Source organism: Falco punctatus (assembly GCF_963210335.1).
Source record: "Falco punctatus genome assembly, chromosome: 3".
NCBI classification, from domain to species: domain Eukaryota; kingdom Metazoa; phylum Chordata; class Aves; order Falconiformes; family Falconidae; genus Falco; species Falco punctatus.
In genome coordinates this window covers 119,918,379-119,944,691 of record NC_137582.1, presented here as the reverse complement: position 1 = coordinate 119,944,691, position 26,313 = coordinate 119,918,379, and the positions used below count along the sequence as shown (strand labels likewise).

Below are 26,313 nucleotides of genomic sequence, written 5' to 3'. Positions count from 1 at the left end.
CCCTGTCGGAGCGCGCCCAGGCCTCGCTGCCCGCGACCGGGAGCTCCGCACCGGCTCCGCCCGGCCACAAGGGCGGCGCCCGCGCTGGCGCCACACGTGAGGGGCGGTGCGGGAGCGGCCCTGCGCGCTCTCTTTGTTCGGAGGCCGCAGGCGGCGCTGCCCCTTTAAATCCTCCCAGCGCCGGCCCTACCGGCGCGCCGGGTTGAAGGCGCTGCGCGATTGGTTGAGGTGCCTCCTTCTCATTGGTCGCCAGGAGGAACGGTGCGTTCCGCCTCCCACGCCTCATAGGCGCGGCTGGCCGCTCGTCCAGAGCGTGAGTTCCTGAGTGGGTGAGGTAGCGGTCCCTGGAAACAGTTCCGGGAAACCCCGCGTGTTGCCGGGGTCGCGCCGCCGTCCATGAGGAGAAGGAGGAGCGCGCGCCATTTGCCGTCGCTGCTTGGGCCCGAGCTGCGCCGCGCAGGCCCCGCTCCGGTGAGTCCCTGGGCGGCGCAGGGGGGCCGCCTCGCGCGGGGGGGGCCCCGCGGCCGGGAACGAGGGCTCCCGCGTAAGCCCCCGTGGCGGGGCGGGCGGCCGCGGGCTCCGGGTAGGCCTTGCGCTGGCGCAGGCGGGCTGGGGCGCTCGCGCCGTGCGGGGCGGCGGGGCGGGGGCGTCGCTGGGCGCCGGCGGCGGCGTGCCTGCTCTGCTAGGCCGCGGCGGGGCGGGGGGGCCGCGGCGCGCGGGAGCTGGCGCCGGGGAGCGGCCGGGGGCGGGCCCTGCGGCCTGGCGCGGGCCCTGCGGCCTGGCGCGGGGGGGCGGCCCGGCGCGGGGCCGCATAGGGCGGGCGGCGTGGCCCGGGCCGAGGCTGCCCCCGCTCCGCCCAGCCAGGCGCATTGGGTGCATGTGGCGGGGAGCCGGGTGGCGCTCCTCCCGCGGGGCCGCTGCGCGGGGGGGCGGCCCGGCGCTCAGGGTCGGATCCATTCTCGGTCCCCTCCCGGCGCCGCGGAGCCGTGGCGCCGGGGTGGGTGAGGCGCCCTGCTTGGCAGCGGCCGCCCGGGCCGCGCTGCGGTGGGCCTGCGGGGACGGAGGGGAGCTCTCGGCAGGGAACGCATCGCTGTTGCAGCGCTCCCAAAGCCCTTACGTAGCGTGTGCGGGGAGGGAGAGCTGCGCTGCACCTACTCGCAGCTCTCGGGTTCGCGCTTGGTGCTGTAGTTGAGACAGTAACACTTGTCAAAAGCTCCGAAGGACCAATTCTCCAGAATTCTGCTGCTAAAACGTCGTTTTTCTTAAATTATTTTTTACCGAAGGACTTGACCAAATCTTTGAAAGTTGCTTAAGTACGTTATTGTTATTTTAAAAATAAGGCTCTAGTTACTGGGTCTTAGCGGTCTTGTTACCTGCCAGTTTTTGAATGCAGCTAGTTACGTCCTTAAGCTATGCTGGACTACTCCTTTTGAAAAGGTTGCTTAGATTCCCTTTCCTCCATATGCTATGCTAAAGGATCCTGTCAGCAGTTTGTGCTGCAAAAGATGTTAATGCTCATGAAGTTGGGTTTTTCCTTTTTTTTTTTCTTGATATTACACTTTAACGCTGACTTTTTGCATGTCTTCTAAAAATAAAGGTAATCTAACTAGAATTCTGCATCTCTCAATGTAATTATTCTTACTTTTTTTTTTACCTGTGCAAACTGTGGGTTTTGCAAACTAGCAGAGCCTGCTTGGTAATTTTGTATCCTAGAAACTGTATTTCCCATGAGTACTTAATATCCTTACCTCTCAGTTTTTGTGTCTAGGTGTGAACACTGTTGCAGTAATAGTTGAGCTTCCTGCTAACACTTAATAGTTTTGTCAAAAAAAATCAATACCCTCTGCTTTCCTAGGCAAAGATCTGAGAAAATCTTTGAGGATAAATTCATCAGAAAGAAGTAATTTTTGTTAAAGTTTTGCTTTGAACTGGAGTGCCGTGAAATGTTGTTCTGTACAACCCAAACAACCAGATGAGCTATGAATGGCCAACTAAAGTTAGAAATGAGTGTGCACAGGCTTCATAGTTCTGGTTAGCAAAATGTAGTAGCTGCTGATGCTCAGTGTTGGATTTTCATGGCACTGATGTGCATCTTGCTAACCTGTTGTGGTAAAGCCACCTACCACTGATACTTGTGTCGATACTGAAGCATAGTTTCTGTATGGGCTAGTTCTGTGCTAGTGTCTTGCATAGCATTATGATGGAGGTTCTCATATTTTTTTTCATTTTGTGGGGTTGTGGAATGGGAAAGGCTGAGAACTCTGTGCTTGAAGGGGTGAGAGTCCTAGCTACACTTTGTTGTAAAGATAGTCTGCCACTGAAACGCTGGTATGGAAACCTGGCTAATGTGTAAAGGCCTTCACCATGTGATAACTTTGAAACAAGTCTTCTTGTAACTCATGCTAATAAACACTTTTAATATATCAAGTTAAGCTATTAAAATGTACTTTCTGTGGTTGAGTAAGCTATGGTACAAAAGAAATGGCTATAATGCTTACTGTAAAAAATAATAATAATAAAGGGATGTGCCAGTAATGTATGTGAACAAATGAGGCTTTAAATAAACCCCCAATTCAGTCTTTCAATGTGACTTCTTATAGTCCCCTCACTCAGGAGTGTTTTTTACTTTCTGTTTTGACAAGAACCTTTTTGAAGTGTAAGACATAACTATAGGGATTACACTTGTTTTCTTGTGGCTCATTAAAAAAAAAAGAAATAAAAACAGACTCAAAATTAACTTCCACTCAGTGCTGCTTTTAATGTGGTATAACTTAAGTCCTTGACACAGATAAAATTGGGTAGGAAAAATGGTGACATAAAGTTGAATGGCTTTGGTGCAAAGTTTTTATGTATGAATTAGTTATGTTTCCTGTGCACCTGAGCAAAATAAGTTTAGTTCCTCCCTGAAATCAAAAGCTATGTAGCAGGAGGCTGAAGACAATATTGATGTATAATCACTGTGGACTTGGTTATGGTAGTTTGAGATATTGTCCCTTTGCCAGAAATGGCATTCCTGCTCATTTAAGCTGTTACTAAGCGTGTTTTGAGTTAACTAGACTGTGAATTTATAATTAATTGGATGGAGTTATACTTAGGTAGTCTGTGGGTGGCAACCTCTGTTAGAGGCATGGTATAAAATACAGGGAGTAGTAACATCATGGCTGTTTAACCAGGGATTGTTGGATTGAGGCTGAGGTCAAGTTTCAGTTTTCAAGATGCCATTCACTTAGCAGGCTGAGGTGTGTGTTCATTTTTTTTGTTTGTTTTCTAGGAAGACTACTGTTTAAGTTGCTAAACAAGAAAAAGGAGGTTGTTTCTGAGTGATTTAAAAGCACCTGTAGTTTTTAACCTACTTGTCATATGATTAGGGTTTAAAAAAGGGACTGGGTGCTTTGCAAATTCACCTAGAATTCCTGCACCCCAGAAGAGTAAAGGTAGTGGCAGACTAGAAACATGTTCTATATGGTAAAGCATTCATGGTCTTCAGAAAGACATTGTTGACAACAGCAGTGTAAAGTTTGAAACAAGACAGTCCTCCCCTTCCCCATACACCAAGTTCCGAGGTGGTGAAGCTAGGTAACCTCCCAGTCACCAGTGGAAATTCTCCTTGCCCCCAGTGTGCATTTATTACTGCTGCTCATGTTAAGCACATTTTTGTGTACACTCATGTAAGTTCATGCATTTCTGCATGTTTTAAAAACAAATACTTACACTACATATACTAATATACATAATCCTTTACTTATAATGCACACTTAAAATCTTGTTGATTCAACCAGTTGCCTTCTTTTCTAGATATTTTTGTTAGTTAATGCAAATGAAAAACTTCTGAGTGTGTGTGGGTGCTCTTCTGTGTGGCTCGGCCTCATAGGCTGAGTCACAAGGACGTACTGTACATAAAACATAGGTATCACTCCTCTTTTTCTTTAATATGCTTTTAATATTTTTTTAGAGGAGAGCAAAAATGTTAATGAAACAGTTGTGTGTTTTCCTTACTGATAGATTCAGCTAAAAAAATATTTTTCTTGATAGCTGCATCTAGCTGATGTTATTTAGAGGGAGAGCTAAATGATCTTTTTCAGCTATGACTTTCTCCAGTGTATCTCTGCTGAACTTGGAGTGCAGATTCGGTATTGTAAGAGATGTGATTTTGCTTGTTGGTGATCATTCAGGAAGAAAACTCAGCTTATTGCTATAACTGTGAAAATAAATATATTTCTTCTGGATGCTGTCGGGACCTGAATATTTTGACAGCTATGTCACTTCAGAATTTTCCAGAGTAAATTTATTTTAAGAAAGTATTTTTAATTAAATTTGCGTGACAGGAAATGGCTAGATTTTGAACACCCAAACTGAACTTTTCTGTGTGGGGGGCATGTACTGCATTTGACTGAAGTTCTTTCTGAGGATACCCATTCTTAAGCAAAAATAAGCCATACAGCTAGTGAATTAAAATGCTGAGGTTTAATTTACATTGTCTAAAAGCCTATTTAAAAAAGCATTTGATCAGTTGTGGTGCTGGGTAGTAATCTGATACATAGAGTTTAGATACTGCTCCACACACTGGTTTATGTTTGTGTTGAAGGTAGATGCCTTTTCAAGACATTAGGCTGAAAATCTTGTCTGTCAGAAGTTTGAGTTGTTGAACTGCATGTGAGGTGTTTCTGCCTGGACGCAGAATAGCTGTTAACATTTTGCTCAGGTAACAGGCAACACTGAGAAGAGTAGTAAACTTTTGGGTACGTGACACTTGAAAACTAGTCTGGGTTTATAAAAAACCTAAATGTCTGAGGGCATCACCATAAGCCGTTGAGGTTTAGAAGGTACTTGTAATTGTTTCAAGTAACTTCTGTGTATTTATGTATTGGCTTAGCCTTGCAGTTCTTGGCGGAGGTTTTTGTGTACAGAGAAGACAATATATGAACAGGTAACTGGTTTAACAAGGCAGTAAAAAGGTAAACACAAAAATACCCCCTACCCCCTCCCTATTATTTTTTTTGTGTATATTGTCCTATGCGTTTTTGAGAAGAGGGATTGAGAATGATGCGGTACCCAAAGCATTTTTAGTTTAACTAAATCCCCTCTGTCCTGCAGTGTTTTGGAGTAGAGATCTTGCAGAGGCTATCTAGCAAGCAGATGTCTAGCTAACTTCTGTTTTCTATTATGTTCGTAACCTACAGAAGCTTCAAAATCAGTCAGTGTTTTGAGAGTTCAGTTAATACCTGTAATAATAGGTAAGCGTTATTGGAGTCTTAAGGTAGCATTTTTTTTCTTCTGTAATTAGGGTACAGTCACAGTTGCTTTTAAGTAAACTGAATCAGTTGGAAAGCAATTTCTCTTTGTCAAGTAACAGAATGCGGGTGTGTGTATATATATGTGTGTGTGTGCTACATAGATAAGGAAAACTTCCTTTCTTCTCCTTGCTAATTGCATAAAGAGGTGGCATCTGACAGAAACAATGTAAGGCTGCGTTACAGCTCTGTAAAATTGCCCTTTAAGTCAAGACAGCTTTAGTAAAATCTTTATTTTTCTGTCTGAAGGAAAATGATTTTTTTTTCTTTGCTTGAGCTTGCAAATCTTCATAGGATATCTTCCAAAAAGTTCATGAGCTGTAGTCTAGAAGGGATGGGTATACAAGTGACTGTTAGAGGTGCGGTTGTGTTTGGAGACTCACTTTGCAGCATACTAAATAGCTTGAGGTTTTAGTGCTTAAAAAAACAACATGCAACACCTGTTCTTGAATCATCTTCATACCTGTATTCTAGTACTTAATTGCATTGCTCTGACCATGCCGCATATGTCTTATCTGGTTCTCATTTCACTGCCGATCATAGACTTCTTCCCCATCTTTTAAAGCCTGAGGCTCATTTCATTTCTGAACTTAACAGCTGATCATCCCAATGTTCTCTGCTGGGTAGTTGAATCATCTCTTGTCAGCCTTTTTATTTGAGAGTACTAAATATCAGCTGGCTGGCTAATTGAGAAATTGAAACTGTTTTTAATGAATTGGGCAAAGCCCATTGGAATTGTTTGGGACTATAGTTGTGCATTTTTTAGTGCACATATTTGGAATCAGTTTGTTAATTCTGAAAGCAAGTCGTTTTATTAATCTAAGAACTGAAGATGCTGCAGTCATGGCTTCCTTTTAAACCATTAAGTTATATATTATTAAAAAAGTGGCTGTGATTTGTAGAGCTCTTATTGGAGTAAAACTGTAAGCATGCAAACAGTTCAGTTGCAGCTTCAAATTATAATGTACATAAGAGTGTGCAATTTTTCTGTCCTTACTGAGTTCTGACATGGTTGTGAGAAGGTGTTTGGCTAGTCTTATGCAGCATGGTGGGTTTGAAGGAAGACATGGCAACAAGCCAAGAAAGTGAAAATTAGTGAACAAGTATTGACATTTTTGTACATTAAGCTACCCTGCAGGGTTATGTGTTCATTACATTTTAAGCGATTGTTTTAAAAGTAGAGGAATGGGAAATGAAAATAGCACTAGGTCTTCTGATTCTTCGTTGAAGGATGTTATTATCGTATCCCCGTACATTCTAGCTGCTATGGTAACCAGTTAACTTACTGACAATCAGCAGATAAAGTTTAGACATCGTTATGTACATGAAGTACATTTTTTAAAAAAATATGTAAATTCTTCCATGTACATTTTCCACAATATTAAGGGTTGTACTTTCTTTTGAAACTTAGATCAGCTGCATCCAAAAAGTATTAAATAAAACTTTTGATACAGGTCATTTGCAGCATGTATACAAATTAGTTTAGATAAATCATGCATTGTCCTACAAACTAGTTATTTCTGGCTTATTGTAATATAGCTCCTGAATTTTTTCCAGCAGCATAATAAAATGGCTAATCAGGTGAATGGTAATGCGGTACAGTTAAAAGAAGAGGAAGAACCAATGGATACTTCCAGTGTAACTCACACAGAACACTACAAGACACTGATAGAGGCAGGCCTCCCACAGAAGGTGGCAGAGAGACTTGATGAAATATTTCAGACAGGTATAATATGCATTTCTTGTTTCTGACTGGTTATGAAAGTGAGGGCATACCATTTTCAAATTTTTATAGATTAAGGTTTAAAAAATTAATTGTTTTTGATCTGTGTAGCTCTGAATGTTTTGCTACTTTGACTTCCCTAAAGGCAAATTGGGTTTGACATTGACTAATTACTTGACACATCCTTAGTGTTGTATGTGATATCTTAGTTGCTTTAGGGCACAGAGCACTAGTTTCTTAGATGCTGTCAAATAAAGATGTATGTTTGAGGATACTAAACTGTGCATTTTTTTTTCTTCAACCCGAATCATCATTTTGCTTTTACTTTTCTACTGTCAACTCCTCACAGTAGTTCTTAAACACTCAAAGGCTGGATAGGTGACATAGTGAGAGAAGCAACTAGCTTGTCTTGCCTGGGACTACATTTGAATTGAGTCTGCCTGTGGATTTTTTGTTCTCTCTAGTTCTGAGTGGACAGTTTAATCCATGTTGGTTATTACACTGAAATGTTCAGTTTGACACTAACTGCTTTTCAACAAAGTTGAGGACTGAGCTATCTAGCAAATAGAGTAATACCTTGCTGGTAGCAAGTGGTCTCTGCAACTTCTAGAGAGGTTTCTTTATATACAAAGGTATTTTGTTTTTGTAACCCCCTTATTATTTTGTCCTATAGCCAGAGGCTTCCTTTTCCTCTTTAGATTGTGTTCTGTGAACAGATTTACAAGAAGCAGTAGAACTGCTTTATGTGCTTATCTTGAATGCCTTGGTGGCAAGATGACAGTTTTGTTGAAAAGTCAAAATTCCACTTATCAAGTGAAGGCAGTTCAAAAACAATACCTTATCAATCTTCAGTATGATACTCTGGCTCATGTGGGTGATGTCTTTTGGAAGTCATTCACAGTGAGCTTTCATCAAGCTTTACCAGCTTTTATTGGCTTCAGATACGCACTTTCTAACTGTGGGTCACTATCACGTGCACTTGATGGTTTGAGAGAAGGTGTAAATGCCTGGACAGAGGAACTTGTGGGGCTTTAACACGTGTTGCAGTTAGGTTGTGTTGTGAGGAGTTCTGAAGGGATTTAAAAGCTTTTCAGCCCAGAACCTGACTATCTAGTATAATTCCAATGCATGAGTAACCTGAAAACATTTATTCACACTTCCTTAATGCCACTGAAGATGTTTGCATTGTGCAGGGGTTTGTCAGTGAAGCAGACTACTTTTGACACCCAAGCTAAATTTGGGGTGGAATTTAGGGATTTTTAATCTGCTGAGGTCTTATATGAAAGCTACAGGTGCCTTCCAATATGCAGGATCACTTCTGAAATGTAGTCCTTGGGCTTGGCACTACTGTGCATTTTTAAAATCAAGTAGCAATTAAATAATCTGTGTATTTTGGAAATCAGGCTGTTGCAAAGTGTGTGGAGTTCTTGGTATCTGTCCTAAATTTTGTCTTGTAGTTTTAAAAAGTGCAAATCTATACTTCTCACACTCCACAGCTTATGCAAGTGCATCACAAAAGGAAAGAAATAACCTGTAAAGATCCTTAAAAAGAAAAAGTGCTTCAGAACTGGTCCAATGTTTCTTGGGGGATTCTGTACCTGTAAAATTAATATTAGCCTTTTCGGGTACATAGCAGGGCTCGAAATAATACCTTCTTGAATTCTGGCTCTTGGAACTGCATAGAGCAACAAAATGAGTAAAAAAAATATACATTATTTTAGACGTACAGGAAGTCCACTAATTTTTGCTTTTTCAAGTTGGAGGAAAGAGTGAATAAATCATTCTACTTCCTAATATTTTGTGGGGTAGAGCTTCATAAGCATTTGATTGTCAGTTAGATAGCTCCTTTTTCACCTACATTAGGATACCTGTAATTTTCATATGTCAGCTTATTCTAGACCAGCTCCATTCCAAAGAAGGAAAGACAAACAAAATGAAAGGCAAACAAACAAAATCCAAATTATTAGAAGTGAGCCAGAGTTCATTGTTTCAAACCCTGGTGTGTAACGCTGCTTTTATGCAGCAGATTGCATTCCTGAATGTTAGAAAACTGTTACACATGGGGTATAATCTTGCACGTCAGCTAGTGCTTAGGTATATGCATTTTAATTTCACTTTTTTCATTGTTGTACTCATGTTCTTTCATATACTTGTGTAGGAATATGTAATTATATTAAATGTATAATTCTGTTGCTATGGAACGTAATTTTTTTTTACTTTAAAAGCAAACTGCATAGTTCTTAGTTTGTATGAAATTCAATAGAAATCTGTAACTTCTTTATCTTTAACTTTTAGGGTTGGTAGCTTATGTCGATCTTGATGAAAGAGCAATTGATGCTCTTAGGGAATTTAATGAAGAAGGAGCCCTCTCTGTATTACAGCAGTTTAAAGAAAGTGACCTGTCGCATGTACAGGTAAGGTGAGAGCTCCAGGAGTGTGAGCACATAAGTATGAATAGTGTTCTGGCACTATTGGCAGGAGAGTTGTGACTTAGAAATTCAATGATGTTGCTGTATTCTTGTATTTCAAACCCAAATCACAAACCTGTTAAAAACTGCCTTAAATGTGTAGGTACTTGAGTGCAAAGCAAAAGCTTCCAGATAATAAAAATGAGTGTGCAGTTGAGAAAACAAGGTAAAAAATACTGTCTGGAATCTGACGATTTTTTCAGTCTGACAAGGTTGTTCAAGTTGTTCAATTAATTGTTATATTTTTCTAAAGGATTCTTTTGACACTTTGTTGATTGTATTGGCTTGATATAGTGACCTCATGGTAATGGAGTGTATGGTTCGGTGGATTCCTAGAGCTTGTTGTACAGACAATTGAATTATTTTGTAAATTGTATCTACAGAACAAAAGTGCATTTTTATGTGGAGTTATGAAGACCTACAGGCAAAGGGAGAAACAAGGCAGCAAAGTACAGGAATCAACGAAGGGACCAGATGAAGCCAAGATTAAGGTAACATTTAGAAAATGCTCTTTGTTCTGTACTACTACCTGGTGTATTACCCATATGCAGATGGAAGTATTATTGAATGTACTTAAAAAGCATCAATGCTACCTCGATAAGTGTGCTCACACTTCGCTTTAAAGAAATCTGTGCACGGTAGAGATTCAAAAGAGAGAGTGCTTGTTTGAAATTTATACTTTATTCTGGGAGACTTTTGAAGATAAATTGTTCCTGATGACACAATTGCCAAAATGCATGAACATGATGTTGTGTAAGGTCTGTGAAAACATTGGTATCTATTTAAGAATTGTCTTGGTTGGTCTTTTAAAGCTTTTATATGCTTACAAAATTACTCTTGAGACCGAATGTTTCAACAAGGTATTGGTATATTAAGAAACTCTTCTGTTGTACCATAATTAATAGGTTGGGGGGGAGGGGGGAAGCAGGTGGAATGTACTAGGAAAGGCTATATAAAATGTCTTAAAATGTAAAATAAATCATTACATTTAACAAAAACTGAAGTGCAGAGTGGATGATGCCCTTAAGTTTTTGGGTTACTACATATAAAAAGGAATATAAGGGAAAAGGAAAAAACAAGTTCTTTCCAGTGACCTTGTAGTATAAAACTAATGTTGCTGTTATGGTGGTGGCTTTTTAAACCCCCAGAACAGCAGGGTTTTTTGGTAGGTTCTGTCTGTCCATATATGCCTTGTTATCGCATGTGGCAAGAAGCAGATAAGGAAGTGCTTCTCAGGTCACTTTTTTACTCTTTATATTTTAACCCACTGTCTCCCCTCCCCTGTAGCTAATGTGACAATTTTTTTTCAGGCTTTGCTAGAGAGGACTGGTTACACTTTGGATGTAACTACAGGACAGAGGAAATATGGGGGCCCTCCTCCAGATACTGTATATTCTGGTGTTCAGCCTGGTATTGGAACAGAGGTTAGTATATACAGACTAATCTGTTATCAGTTTCCATAAACATACAAAATAAGAAATACTTGAAAACTGACTATATTACAAGTGAAAACTTAGACTGTTGTAGAGGAAAGCATTCTTCTATGTGTGTCTTAGTCTTTCTTACTCAGTAGCCTGCAAAAGTCAGAGTAGTAGGCTGGGGGGAAAGCATGGAGTGTAGTGGAAAGGCTATGTAAAATTTCTTAAAATGTAAATTAAATCATTGAATTGTCAGAATTCATGTTCCACCCTAAAGCTAATGGTCCACCACTTAAAAAGTCCTGAAAGTGAAAAAGACTTGGGTATTATGTAAAGATAATTACATACAACGTTTTGAAGGGGACAACTGAGATGAGTAATAATTAAGGAATTGTTTCTTTGCTTTTGTTTGAATTTATATGAAGACATCCTTGATGCTTGCATGCACTGATAGTGAACCTGCCACACTGAAAGAGTGCATGTAGCTTGCTTTCTTTCGTAATTTTTTTGCATTTCTGCATTCAGAAAGGTGGCTTACAAGTTGTTTACCAACTCAGTGGTGTTACCATCACATAATCACACTGGTGTAAAGTGTTATTTAATTGCACCATGCCTTGGTGATGTTAGGAAACACTTCTTTACCAAGAAGGTGGTCAGACAGTGGAACAGGCTTCCTGGAGAGGTGGTCGGTGCCCCCAGCCTGTCACTGTTTAAGAAGCATTTCGACAATAACCTTAAGAAGCTTTAACTTTTGGTCAGCCCTGAAATGGTTAGGCACTTGGACTAGGTGGTCATTATAGGTCCCTTCCAATTGAACTGTTCTATTTGTGACTGAAAACTACTTGACTGATCTTGGGTATTTTGTCCTATTGGTGATGGTTAGTGCCTTTAGAAAGTCATAGGAAAGATGTAAAATTGCCTGTATTTTAATACTACTAAGAGTATGTTTTTATACTCGAGTTTCCTGAAGCTTGCTAGAACAGGTAACTTGTGGAAACTCCCTTAAGGTAAGAATATAAATGCTTCTGCTGTGAATCAGCATTAGAGGCTGTAGTAGAACCCAGCTGACTAGTTATAGAAACCATACCTCTACCAAATTAATTTACTGCTGGTATTTTGTAGGATTTAAAGATTGATTACTGTTTTAAACATGCTGCTTGGTTTGACTGGCTGAGATGTTGAACACCTTGCTAAAACTGGTGTAGGCTTTATCAAATCCAGTCTTTAGCCCTCATTGTTGAGCTGAGCCACAGTGATCAACAATTTTAAACGTGATCTTATGATTTGGTAGACTAGGGGCAGAACATGTTTGAATGCAAGTGACTGGAGATTACTGTGTGGCACCACCCCCCACCCCCAAATGAGGTGGGTGGTTTTTTTGTTGTGGTTGGTTTTGTTTAGTTTGGTTCTTTTCTTTTTAAGCTTTTGAGAACCACTTCTCTCTTGTACTCAACAGTTCTGGTTATGTAGCAGTGTAAATGCTTCCTTTATTAAGATTGTGGGTAAAAAATATGAAAAAACACAGGATGTATCCCTTTGGATTGTGGCAGTGAATCTAATACTGAAGCTCTCATAGCTTGTAAGAGCTCAGATGCGTTGATGCCAGAGCTGTAACTGATGTCAATATAGGCAAACTTCTGTTTTTGAAGGATACCCAAGTACTGTCACTGATTTCAAGAAGGTACATACTAGGTAGACTTTCTCCCCCCAAAATACCAGGTCTTTCTGCTGTAAATATTTGCGTGTTAACTAATTTGTTTTTTTAAAACAAAGTGGAATTCATTACATGTTAACTGTAGCTGTAACTCTTTCAATATGTACTTGAAAATTGTGCAGTAAAACTAAAGTATTGATAGATAATCTTGGGGATGTTCAGCTTGTTAAATATTCACAAATTGTCACAGTGAACACATCGTTGAAAGGATTATGTGGATGAAGTTGTCCAATGTATTTTTTCAAGTGGGTGGGCTTTAAGCTGAACCTTTTTGGAATGTGATTCTGCAATAAAAACAAAGTAGTTACAGCTCTGTGGAAGCTTGGAGGAGAAAATAATTGCGATAGGACTTGATATTAAACTTGAGTATTAGTTTTACTTAAGGACTTGCTGCTCCAACATAAAGCATTTTTGCAAGTTAGTCAGAGTTTTGAATAATTTTTATATATAAATGCATGGGTTGTTTTTTTTTCCTTCCAAAGGACAAAATCTAGTCAGCAAGCATATTTGGAAATTCAGGGTCATGATTGAACCTGTGCATCTTGCTAGCAAGCTATAAGCAAACTTCAGTTTGGTTACAAAAGCACTTGAGCTGTGTATTTCTTCACTTACCTCTTCTGCAAGGTTTTAGACCCCACCAGGCTGTCTTGTTGTTTATTCTGAATACTCTCAATCACCCTGTTATGCCTAATCTTTGATACAGGAGTTCTTTTGGGGATTCTTCTGTAAACAACCAGGTTAGATTTAAGAAAATAGTCAATTTCTTGAATGTCTTTCGGTTTATAAGTTAGTTTTGCATCTTTTGCAATGCTGAAGTTTTTGTGTATACTGTCAAGAAGATGCTTAGAAACATCACAGTACGGATAATTTCTAAAAAGAATATGCATATTCCATGAAGAAAAATAAATTTGGGGGCGGCAAGGAACAATCAGAATAGGTCCTTGAACTGAAAGCTCATGCTTTGCTTAATTAGCATAGAGCAAGCATACCTGTAATTTATCATTTTACTGAAGTGTATATGTGAGCAATGCTGAAAAAATATATTTTTTTTGTATTCTTAAATTTGTTTGGTTTTTTACACAAAGCTACTTGAAGTTTTCTTATTGTGGTTTTAAATACACCTGTTTTTCAGCAATGCTGGACGATACATAGACAGTAGTAACAATAGTAACTTCTACACAGTAATTTCAGTAAATTTTGAAATTAAGTGCAGACAAGACAAAGACAGGAAAAGTTATAATGAAATATAATTCAGTCAGGGATGACAAAGGATGTCCCAGTTGGATAATGCTGGATGGTAAGCCTGACACTGTATCTGTAGTGTCTGCATTTGTGGGAAATATCTAATCAAGTTGAGCTGCATCTGCCCAACAGATTAAAATACATATTTTTTTCACTCCTGATCTTCAGTCTGCTGATTGAGGAGCTTTTAGCTGTTAAATTCAGGAGAACTGAAGGATCATTATTTTTTACATATATATTTTTTTATTTTAGAGGAGGGTAAAAAACCCCAATCTTAATTTGCATGTGGCCTATCCAGACTAATGTTACACCAGAAATTGAGGTGGTGACTGATGGGGTACTCTATTTCCATCCTTCACCTTTTGATATAAGTTAATATAATACCATTTAAGACATAATTTGAAGAACAGGAGGCTTCATTGGTAATTGTAAAATATCAGCCCTTTACCGCACTACAGCAGAGATCGGGGGAAAGCACTTCAGAACTAGCGCAGTGCAGCCAGCATGAAGAAAGTAGTTGACTTAAGTCTGTATTGATTGCTGAATAGCTTTCAGTTTGAGAGGTCTCCAGATAAAGTTCTATTCCTGAAGTTCTGAGAGACTTCTATTTCAGTGTTTTTCATTAATGTGGAATAAAAACTTGACAATTCTGTAAACAGATTATTTGTCCATAATGTGCGAAGATGGTGTATAAGCTTAGATACCTGTGTAACAGTTCAGATTGTATAGAATAGAGGAATTGCTACATGTCCTTTACAGAGCTGAAATTTATTGGATAAACATCAACTTTGATTGTCGTTATCAAAAGTGCAAAATAACTTCTAGCTCTGAGTGGTAAGTTGGTATTGCATCTGCTGCTCTCAGTGCATGGTCAGAATTTGTAACAAAAAGTCAGAGAAGGCTTGTGAACTTGCAATATGGAAAATATGTTACTGGAGATTTTGGAGCAATTTAAATTGCTTTTGTCTGTAATAAATTGAATGGGAAGAATCATACTTAAGAGCAATGGTGTAATAAACTCAGCAGGAATTGAACTAGACAAAGGTTGTGCTGGATTTAGTACACAAATGGTATGTCGCTTTTGTACTGGAAGAACTGTGGGGTGCAAAGGCTTTTTTTTATACTGTGCCAAATTTTTTTCTGCTTCTGTATTTTTTTTTAAATGAAGATTGTAGATTTGGATGAGATGAAGCAGTCATGTGGGCTACATTAATTAGCACTTAAATCTGGCATTTAGGAAAAATTGACTGCAAAGCACATTAAGAGCACCATTAAAAGGAGGGAGGTTTTGAAGAACCACTTGCAATGCCACAGTACACTTCCGTCAGCTTGTGATGGCAACAGAAGAGGGTCAGTTGTTGAAATACTGAAGGACTCATCACCTAGACTGCAGAAGTGGATTGCACCCCTCAGTAAGAACTGAAAAGTTGTTCAGGAAACTGAAATGGAATTTTTTTTATTTAAAATTTTTCATAGTTAATCTTCTGGAACAGTAATAAGGAAGAAGTATAACGGAGTACTTTGTACAGATCCTTTATTAAGCAAAAGTAAAGTCAGTCTAACGGTCAGTGATTCCAGCAAAGGCCCAGAAGTGATGTGGTTGCATCCTACTTAGACAAGCTCTCTTACATTGTTTCACTGATAATGCCAGTTTCTGAATTTTTTATGAAGTACTCTTGTGAACCTAAAAAAAATGAAACAAGACATCTGGTATTTACGTTCTGTGCTATTTTCAACAACTCTCTTCAAGTTTATCAACATATCTTAAAAAAAGTTACTGCAGATGTTTCTTCTGATCCTTGCAAGATGTTTACCTGGTATTTGTCATGTCTGGTATTGATCTTCTTAATGTATTCATTAACATATTAAATTTACAGTCTCCAAGCAAATGCACTCAGATGTGAATTACTCCTACAGAATTATCTAGTCCTTCCATTACAAATGGAAGTTACTCTAGAATATAGGTTGGGTATGAACGCATTAAAACTAAGTTCTGAATTCCGTTTCTCATACTAGCTCTTAAAGTATAACACCTGACCTGAAGTGTCATAGCAGTCTTGTGGAACTGTTGGTGTAAAGTTTGTAGAGAGTGAGCTGAAGAGCCTGGAAATAAAGGAGGAAATAGAGCTTTCAGGATGGTAAATGGTTGGCAAATAGCTGGAAAAGTAGACTGACTGTGTTTGAATTAGGGTTTTTCTTTTTCTCAAGTCTTCTGTTCCCATGTGTCACCCTCAGTTTCTACTGGAAACAGTAGCATCTGAAACAAAAAATGTAATGCAGACTTTTTACATTTGACTGATTTCAAACAGTTTGTGGAGAGTTCAGTGGACAGTTTCACTGTCTTAGTAGCAAGTTTGAGTTCGTGTCTTGTGCATTTCCTTGATGGTATCAGTTTTTTGCCTTTAAAAACCGTGCATAGTTTTAGGATTAAATTTTCCAGGTGTAATGACAATGGGATTACTCATCTGTAGGGATTTCTAAGATTTTCAGGGAGATTGGAGGCAAAGCTTGTTGACTCTGCCATTAGATTTTTCATTCAGTATGATAAATCCATTGTTTGGTATATTTGTTTTTTGTTGTTTTCCCCCAATAGCAAATAAATCATGGTCAATTGGCATTCACACTGAACTGAGAGAAGTTAAACTAAGTGAAAGAAATAATCTGGAAACTGAATTTCAGGAGTATCTGTATAACATAAACATCTAAAGGTTCTAGCTTTTCTTTGGAGGAAAACAGTTTGTGTTCCACATTTTTTTAAATCGGAGTCATCACAGTGTCTTCACTGGTTTGTTCATGTCAATGCTTATATGGGCATTCTGAGTGTCTTTAGTTTTGGAATTATCTGATAAGCCTTCCGTACCGGATATGACTATGGCAAGGCCTTGCCTAGATGGAAAATGTTGATGACTTCTAGGTTTTTTTACTACAAAAAATATTTGAAGTTAAAATAAATAGAATTCTGTCTTAATGGGTGTTTGGAATGTTTTGATTGTATTAGCAATTCAGGGATTTTTGAGATTTCAGAGTAGAGCTGCAGTGACTAAACAATTTGGGGGGGGTGGGGAGGAGCTTTGTAGGGAAACCTCAGGTGAAGAGATTAAACTCCTTAACAAAACTGAAAGTTTATTGTAATTGCTCTGTGTAAGGAACAAAAACACAAGGGCTCCAGATTTTCTCAGACAAATATTAAGACATTCAGTTGGCGGAAGCTGAAGCAAATACAGACTAGAAATAAAATCACAGTTTATATAAAAAGTAGGAAATGTGCATCTGGGAAGTTTAAGGTTTTTTGTAGATCGTTTTTCTGTCTGTAGCTTTTTAATGATGATTAATTTACAGAATGATTTGAAAATACTGCAAGAGCAAGGAAGCGTTTGGCCTGCTTTAATGTAGATGCCCATCCACATAGCCTCTAAGGTCTTTAATTGCCAAAGTTACAACTAGGTGAGAACCGTTTACCTCTTCAGTAATGGAAATTTACAACCTCTTCAATATAAATAACAAAATCAGGTTTTCCATATATAAAACCTAGCGCTAACAGTAGGAGGTTTAGGAGACTTAATAGGACATATTAAGTTGTGATGTTAGCTACAGTGTTTCTGCTGTGATGGTTTATGCTGCAAACTGCTTCCTTTCCCAGGAACTTTCAAGTATTTAAATTTGGATTTCTGAAAAAGCTTTGTTTAAGTATCTATCCTCTTCCTTTTTAGGTTTTTGTTGGTAAGATTCCCCGAGACTTGTATGAAGATGAATTGGTGCCACTCTTTGAGAAAGCTGGTCCAATTTGGGATCTGCGCCTCATGATGGATCCTCTTTCTGGTCAGAACAGAGGTTATGCATTCATTACCTTTTGTAGTAAAGATGCAGCACAGGAAGCAGTCAAACTGGTGAGTAACTTATTTTCAGACTGGACAAGATAAAATAAACAGCAAGCATGTTGGGTAATCTCTTAGATAATTAAGTCTTTGAAGTGTTTCATTAAAGCATCCATTGACAGACTCAAAATTTTACTTTCTTAAAAATTGCCTTCTGATTTCATTTAGCGTATACAAATAATGTTCTCCTTTTAGGACCATAATGTGCCATAGCCTACTCAGTCTGCTGGAGTACTTCGGTGATTATAGTAAGGGCTCACTGGATAACGACTGGAAAATAAATTCTTCAAGCTCCACTGTGTTCACCCTTTTTCCTATAAAGAGCTAATTAGGGATGCTTTGTTTTGCTGCTGTGGGAGGGGGTCTCTGACTTGGTGCTCGTTATGGCTCACAGTGGCCTTTAGTTCTTTCCAATGGCAGTCATGCAGTCAGCTTACTACATGGAAACCTGACATGGCCTGCATCTAGATGGCTTGTCGAAGGACACAGAGCAATCCCTGGAGTTTCAAAATGACAGGCATCAGTCTGGTTGGGGCCCTGGTTGATTTGGCCCTGCCCCTGAGGAGGAACTACAATTAGGCAGATCAGTATGTATCTCCCAAGTTTTTGGATATGGCTGTGAAATACTGCTTGTACTTTGAATCGGAACAGGTAAAATGCTTTATCTCATTTGTTTTAGCAGGAATCAGTTTATCCTGTATGAATAAGGATGGAGAACCTAAACATCTGGTTAAGTTTGGGGGGGAAAACCCACCCGAAATCTAAGAAGTGATTCTATTGCATTGCAAGGACTTCAGAAGGAGTCATTGCGTCTAAATGTCCCAGTGTTTGCTCCCTCAAATATTTTCATGTGTTTAGAAATAGTTGCAGTTGTTCTATTGGGCTTCTCCAGGACTAGGGATTGCATGTCCCTGCTTAGACTCTTTTTTTCCTTTCTAGAACCTACTTGGATGTTTCCTGAAGGAGATGCACAAAATATGTTTTTGCAATTGATTGCTTTTGGGCTTCAGTGTTTGAAGTTGGTGGATATAGGTTACTGTCACTTATGAGGGAACAATTATTTTGAAACTTTTTTCTTTTTATGCCCAAGTTGAAGGTGCTCATAGTTCTTACTTTAAATTTTTACTGATAGAGGGAGATGAAAGGGAAAGATGATTTAGCAAGTGATGTGCCGCTGATGGAAGACTGGCATCCATACCCTGGACATAGCACCAAATAAGTGAATTTGTGTGAATGTATTCCTTAAATTGTATATCTGGGGTCCCTTCCCCCTACCTCCTCCACTCTACCATTAATGGACAGGCCTGTATTTAGGTGAAATATTTTCCACAGACTACTGGGGGAGAAGAAAACAGGATGGACGTGCTAAATTTTGGAGCTAATAGCTGATAGCAAAGTGAGATTCTTCCAGAAAATAAACTTGAAAGTTTAAAGTCTTGGTTTCTCTGCACCAGGTGGGCCTTGGGCTTGTGCTTGCAGGTACCTGTGGGAATGGGATTGATTATAAGTAAAATGGGTTTGTAAGATAAGACATAATTTGAAAAGCAGATTCAGATTAAGTTCATGGTACTGGAACACTTAAGTTTTATTGTGTTATGAATCACTGCTTCACAACCTGAAGCAAAATTCTGAAATGTTTTTGTCTTCCTTAGAATGATCTTGTTTGATAGCCTGTGATACCTTAACATTGTTTTAGTTATTGAGTAAGAAGGAGGCTACTGAAGGAATTACTCTGTCATCTGTATGGCTGCATCTCCGCTAGGGTAAAAACGGCTGGAAACTTGCTTACAAAGAATTGGACGGGATTTTCAGAAGATGGCTGATGATCAAACATCCATCCTCTTAAGTTGTGTTTGAAAATCCTACCTAAAACAAAGATGATGTGTATCTTGAAGTGTTTTATAATTTTTTAAAAAGGTTGAACTCTTGTCTCTCTAAAAACTTATTGGGAGTCTTGGTGTTCAGGGTAATCCTACAGTGGGTACAAGCAGGAAGCAGTGGGCTGTAGTTTTGTTTTTTAATGGGAAGTTTTAAAACTTGACAGTGAAAACTATAGAATCCTAGCATGTACAAGGTCCAAAAAATCCCTGCTGTGAGGGTGGGGAAAACAAGGTCACACAGTAGTCTAGACTTGAGTACCTCACAGCCAATATGCTTCAGTGTTTAAAAGCTATCCATGTGAAGTGGAAGAACTTGTAGTATCTATAATGCTCTGTATTTGCTTATTAATAACAGCAGCAAAGACTGACATTTAGTGCCAGCACAGGAAACAGTCATCAGTTGTCTGGAAGGATCTTTTAGGTCTGAAATAAACAGCAGAGGAATGAATTTACCCCATGCAATTTGAGGCATTGCTCCTTGTACATCAGTTTCTTTGTAGCTTTCTATTCAGCAGAACTGCTGAAGTTTCTATGGAAAACCTAAGCTTGGCAGTGTTTTTCCGAGTGAATGCTGACCCAAATACTGCAGTTCTAGTAATTCTCTCACAGTGTGAATTCAATATGCTATGTATAGTAGCGGTAGATCATGAAGAAAGTCACTGATTTTGTGATTTTGGGGATCTTTTTATCCATATTATTGTGGATAAAGCAAATGAATGGCTCTTCATTTTCTCAGTGTGACAACTATGAAATCCGTCCCGGGAAGCACCTTGGAGTATGTATCTCCGTGGCAAACAACAGGTTATTTGTTGGGTCAATTCCAAAGAACAAGACTAAGGAAAACATATTGGAAGAGTTCAGTAAAGTCACAGGTAAGACTTCTTAATGAGTTTTTCACACTGATCACAAAATACCATTTGGTCTGTTTTGTAGGTCTAGTTATTTGACAGATGCATTCAGCTATTGTTTAAACTATTTTCAAATTGGATTCCAAGTTTTTCTGGTGTGGTCTAGTGTGTGTTTTACTGATGGTTAAATGAATGATGTTGTAGGCTTACGATTTGAGATGAAAACAGCAAAATGAACTCGGAAAAAAAGTGAAAGTCCTAATTCTGTTACCTGTTCTAGCTTCCCGTTGAAGGCTTTGTATTTGTAACTGGATCTACGCCAGATTCTGCTTTCACAACTGAGAAGTTTTTTGGGAGCCTCAAAACAAATGTATTCTTGAGGAATGAGGGGGGAGGGTATGTTCAGAGTAGAGGGAATGTTACTGTACAAATAGTTAATAACAGATTAATTTCTGTCCCAGTTCTTCAGTGTTGTTCCCCAGTATATGCAGCAAGTAGGAAGAAAAGAAGTCAACTCATCGCTGGAAGGATGTTTCTGCTTTAAAATAAGAGATTGAGGTCTTGATTGCCTGCTCTTGTTCCTGTAGGAGAGTTTTAACCTACTGCTTCTTTTTTAGGATTGCTATTTATAAGTACTTCAGGGAAGTGGTGAAAACAGAAGGTGAATATTCGTTTAGTTCTCTCCTCTCTTTGGAGAGATGGGGAAGAAATTCTTTCCAGCTTCACTTGGAGGCAGGGGAGATGCCACCTATTAATGCTGACTGCTTTCCAAAAATGTAAAAATGGTAAAACAAAATATAGAAAACTTACTCTGTACAAGCTGTTCAGGTTGATGTTTTGCAGGGCCTAATTGTGAGGTAAGTTTGTTCTGGGGAATTCCACCTCCTAGGTGATCTGTTTCTGGGTGAATCGAGTGGATATCTGTTACTTGTTATGCTGTTCTGAAAAGGAGAGGGAACACGAGGTGTTAAAATTCAAAGGCTGTGTATTACAAAAAACAAGTGAAGGCATTTTGAAGTAGACTCTGGATGGCTTTTTTCCTCTCCTTTTGAAGCTTAATACTGAAGACTTATTTTTCAGAGGGTTTGGTGGATGTAATCTTGTATCATCAACCTGATGATAAAAAGAAGAATCGAGGATTCTGCTTCTTGGAGTATGAGGATCACAAGTCAGCAGCACAAGCTCGCCGCCGCCTGATGAGTGGGAAAGTAAAAGTCTGGGGCAACGTTGTGACAGTGGAATGGGCTGATCCAGTAGAGGAACCTGATCCAGAAGTCATGGCAAAGGTAAGTAGAAACCTAACTGGATGCCTTTGCACTTTAGGAGGAATTTCTTTGTGCAAAAGAAAAAGTGACAAAGATTTTTTTTTTTTTTTCTGCATGAGCAATGCTAGTTTTGAAGAACAAAAAGTAGTTAAGAGGCATTTTTGTAGTAAGCAGTGCAGACTGGAATGGCCTGAGCACTGCAAATTAGCTGCTGTTGTAAGATATTAGGAACATGCTGCTGTAACCTACTGTTCACATTTAAACTAGTAATGTACAGGGTTATCCAACTGGATTGGCACATCAGCCTGTTCATTATGTGCTTCTGCTGATAATGAATACTAGGTGGGTGTTTGTAAAACTGTTTTCCAGAGTAAGGTGAAATTCAGTGTAGGGAATGATGTGCCCTTTATCCCTGTGTTTTGGGATAACTCTTTGCTGCTCTTGAGGTCTCTTACTAAAATTTCACTGGGATTTGTAGCATCCCAGAAGTAGGAAATCAAAGTTTGGGCATTCTTTTGGTCGTGAAAGGGAGAGAAGTTGTGGGAACCTCATACAGGTAACTATGAGGCTGTGGTGAGTTTTCTGTTTGTGGTTTGTTTTAAACGGGTGCAGAATTTGTAAGATTACCCGAAAGTTCTTAATGCAGGGAAGAGAATAACACCTTACTGGTTTATGTTAGTTTCCTTTGAGTTTTGACTTTTAAAGATGGCAGCTTTCATTCTTATGTTTTTCACCAGGTGAAAGTTTTATTTGTAAGAAATTTGGCCACTACTGTGACAGAAGAAATTCTTGAGAAATCCTTTTCTGAATTTGGAAAGCTGGAAAGAGTAAAGAAGTTGAAGGATTATGCTTTTGTTCATTTTGAGGACAGAGGTGCAGCAGTGAAGGTACGTTGGTTATTCTTTTCTAGCTAAATTGGTGTGAGCTGTTTATTTTGTGCAAATGGTTTTAAGAAATTACTTGACAGTAAATATCTAGATAAGACAATTTATAGAGCCCATTTAATAAGGTTCCCATTGTGAGAATTTTAACACTAATAATTTTGTTCCTATGATTTCAGTAGCTAGGAGGATGTGAAACTTGCAAAGGACAAAACTGTAGCAAGTTAACAAGTAGACTGGAAGCAAGGTATAGACCAATGCAGGAGAGTCTAGAGAAGAGGAAAAAAAAAAAAAATCAACATAGACAGTATTTCTGAGGAAACACTGGCAGAAGGTATCAGTTGTCTCTCAAAAGACCCCTATTTAAAGGCTGTGTTTAGTTTTGGAGTGACAAAAGTATTGAACAGAAATTGCAAGGTAATAAAAAAAAATGCCTTGTGAAGGGGAGAAGAATGACACTAGCAACTCCTTCAATGCGTTACCTATTTTTAACTCTACATGCTCCCAAGATGGTTTCTTCTATAGGACTAGTTAAACATTGGTGGTGATTAGTGTAAGCTTCAAAGGTGTCTTCCTTTGTGTCTAAGAGCAGTTGGTCATTAATCTCTGCTGTTTGTACTTCACAGCAGATCGAATACTATAGGAATTACTCCATCTGGTTTTTAAATCCATAGTTTATGGAGGCAGTGGGGAGGAAGTCTGTTGCACCTGGAGTCTTGAGCAAGTATATTGTAAGTGGCTTCCTAGACAGTTCAAAGGCTTTTTACTCAACTTTATCAATAATATTATAACCATTTAATTGCTCTACAGTTTTCCTGTCCACCAAAATAGGATTTCGAATACTCTTGAGTTTGGCTTTAGGATGAATGTCACTCATACTTAATGAAGTCAGTTTGGATAGGTTTAGACCATGTCCAAGACAGGGTAAGAGATTGTTGACAGAAAGGGTAAGTCAGCAACACCTCCTGACATGTTTTATTGTGGTATGTCTTTAAGCAATCTCCAGTCCCTTCCCAGTAGACCTTACTTTTAAATGGTCTGTTATATTTGAGCAACTGATAACTTACAGCAAACGAGAAAAGATAAATCAAATGCAGTATGGCAGAGAATCTGTGATGCTAGTCTTCTGTGAAACAAGCTGGTATACTACCACATCTGCTCTGTGTGACTGATTTATGGCCGCTAAATTGGCTTATGAATTTTGTGGGATGTTTTTGTGTGTGGGTGTGCTTGTTTTTTAATGAAAGCATTATGGTATTAATGTGTGGAATGCATGGAATTGGCTCATTGATTCCAGTATCTACTTATTTCCATACGTTCTTTGAAACTGCCATGATCTCTAATGTTCTTAAGGCATGTAGCTGTATAGACATGTGAAGTCTCTGTTAATGCAAATGCTAACACAGAAATGTTAAACGTGAATCAGGTTGACTGCAGGTAAAGAATTGGGGGGTATAGTCTATATACATACACAAAGTATGATTAAAAGTTCTCCTTGTGTGTGTGCATTTCATAAGTCGCAGTTTTCTGGAGGATTCTTGCCTCACTTGGTGAGATCAGAGTTTTCAGCAGTTCCCCCCCGCCCCTTAAGTATGTGTCCTCAGAAATACTTAATGTCCTCAGAGGCACTTGTGTAGCACATTTAACTAATTAGTATTTTTATATTTGGGCTTCCTTTGGGGGGGGGGGTGTGCGCGCTACCTGGCTTACAAGTACAGTGAGTGTTCATGTCTGTGTGAGTAGTGAGAACTTTTGTCATTGTATTTTGGAAAGATTTCTAGGGCATATAGGAACATAAAAAGGGACGGTTACATCTGAATTATGAAAAATAATGCTTAATATGCTTTAATCTTTCTTTTACTTTATGATACAAAGAGAATACTTTTTAAAAATGCTGCTTCACTGTAACTGGTGAATAAAGTGGGACTTGAAAGAATGATATGTAACAATCTGTTTAAGTAGCACAGAAATGAAGCACATGGTGTAGTTCACCCTGGCGCAGCACAACCATCTGGTTTCTTTTAGTAAGTTCTAGTTTACTTTTGAATGGAAACAAATTTTTATAGATGTTTCCCTTCTAATTTTTGTACAGGCTATGAATGAAATGAATGGGAAAGAGATAGAAGGGGAAGAAATTGAAATAGTGTTAGCAAAGCCACCGGATAAGAAAAGGAAAGAACGTCAGGCTGCCAGACAGGCCTCCAGAAGTACTGCGTGAGTGTTCCTTCTTGTACTACTGTAATACTGCAGAATGAAGTTCTGCTGTAAAACACAAGCTGGTTTACAGGAACCTGGATGACTTCTCTTTTGTCCATGTTGTGTACTGTTAATAAAAAAGGGGAAATTTATACTTTATTCTGGGAGACTTTTGAAGATAAATAATTACATGTTTCTTTTTCTTAATAGGTATGAAGACTATTATTACTACCCTCCACCTCGCATGCCACCTCCTATTAGAGGCAGAGGCCGTGGAGGGAGAGGTGGATATGGCTATCCCCCAGATTACTATGGCTATGAAGATTATTATGATGATTATTATGGTTATGACTATCATGACTACCGTGGTGGCTATGAAGATCCCTATTACGGCTATGATGATGGCTATGCTATAAGAGGAAGAGGAGGAGGAGGAAGGGGTGGGAGAGGTGCCCCTCCACCACCTAGGGGGCGGGGAGCACCACCACCAAGAGGTAGAGCTGGCTATTCACAGAGAGGGGCACCCATGGGACCACCAAGAGGAGCCAGGGGTGGGAGAGGGGGTCCTGCACAGCAGCAGAGAGGACGCGGTGCTCGTGGAGCCAGGGGCAACCGTGGGGGCAACGTAGGAGGCAAGAGAAAGGCAGATGGGTACAACCAACCTGATTCCAAGCGCCGTCAGACCAACAACCAGCAGAACTGGGGCTCCCAACCCATCGCTCAACAACCGCTCCAGCAAGGTGGTGACTATGCCGGTAACTATGGTTACAATAATGACAACCAGGAATTTTATCAGGATACTTATGGGCAACAGTGGAAGTAGACAAGTGAGGAGGGATTGAGAATATTGGAAACATAGAATTGGCTATAGCTCTACATCCTTCAAAACAAAATTGGCTTAATGTTTCATCCTTCAGTAGCGATTGGCTGCCATTTGTATTGGGCTGAAGAATCACTCTATTGTGTATATACTCGAGTCTCTTAGTTTTCTTTTTTCATAAACGCACTTGGACATTACTGGGCTTGCAGAATTCCTGAACTCCATATGGGGTTTCAATGCTTTTATCATTTTAGGCTTCATTTTAGCAGTTTAAAAGCAGGAATGGCACACTGTTCAATCATGATTTTGCAGAACCTCTGGTTTTGGACAGTTTCCTCTTTTTTGGTTTTTTTTTGTTTTTTTTTTTTTTTTGGATTTGAGATAGACTACATAGGAGTATGCTGTACATAAAAGTAAAAGCTAGTGCTTTGTCTTAGTAGTTTTAAGAAATTAAAACAAATTAAGTTTTCTTGTATTGAAAATAACATGATTGTATGTTTTGCATTCCTAGAAGTAGGTTAACTGTGTTTTTAAATTGTTATAACTTCACACCTTTTTGAAAATCTGCCCTACAAAATTTGTTTGGCTTAAAACGTCAAAGCCGTGGCAATTTGTTCCTTGATGTGATTGTATTTCCAATTTCTTGTTCATGTAAGATTTCAATAAAACTCAAAAATCTATTCAAAACATTA

General features: G+C 39.2%; 1 protein-coding gene across 3 annotated transcripts; it reads left to right on the top strand.

The window, feature by feature from the left end:
• Positions 1–313: 313 nt before the first annotated feature.
• On the top strand, positions 314–26,313 carry HNRNPR (heterogeneous nuclear ribonucleoprotein R). Of its 3 annotated transcripts, none has more exons than XM_080380706.1 (11): positions 314–471; positions 6,852–7,017; positions 9,310–9,428; positions 9,866–9,973; positions 10,793–10,906; positions 17,567–17,743; positions 20,348–20,483; positions 21,540–21,745; positions 22,462–22,611; positions 24,698–24,819; positions 25,012–26,313. In XM_080380706.1, the coding sequence occupies exons 1-11, from the start codon at positions 397–399 to the stop codon at positions 25,622–25,624; spliced, it is 1,986 nt and encodes a 661-aa protein (XP_080236832.1). In that variant the 5' UTR covers positions 314–396; the 3' UTR covers positions 25,625–26,313. The 3 variants fall into 3 exon arrangements, with proteins under 3 accessions (XP_080236832.1, XP_080236833.1, XP_080236831.1); XM_080380705.1 differs by having other exon boundaries at positions 325–471; positions 6,849–7,017; XM_080380707.1 differs by lacking the exons at positions 6,852–7,017; positions 9,310–9,428 and having other exon boundaries at positions 322–471.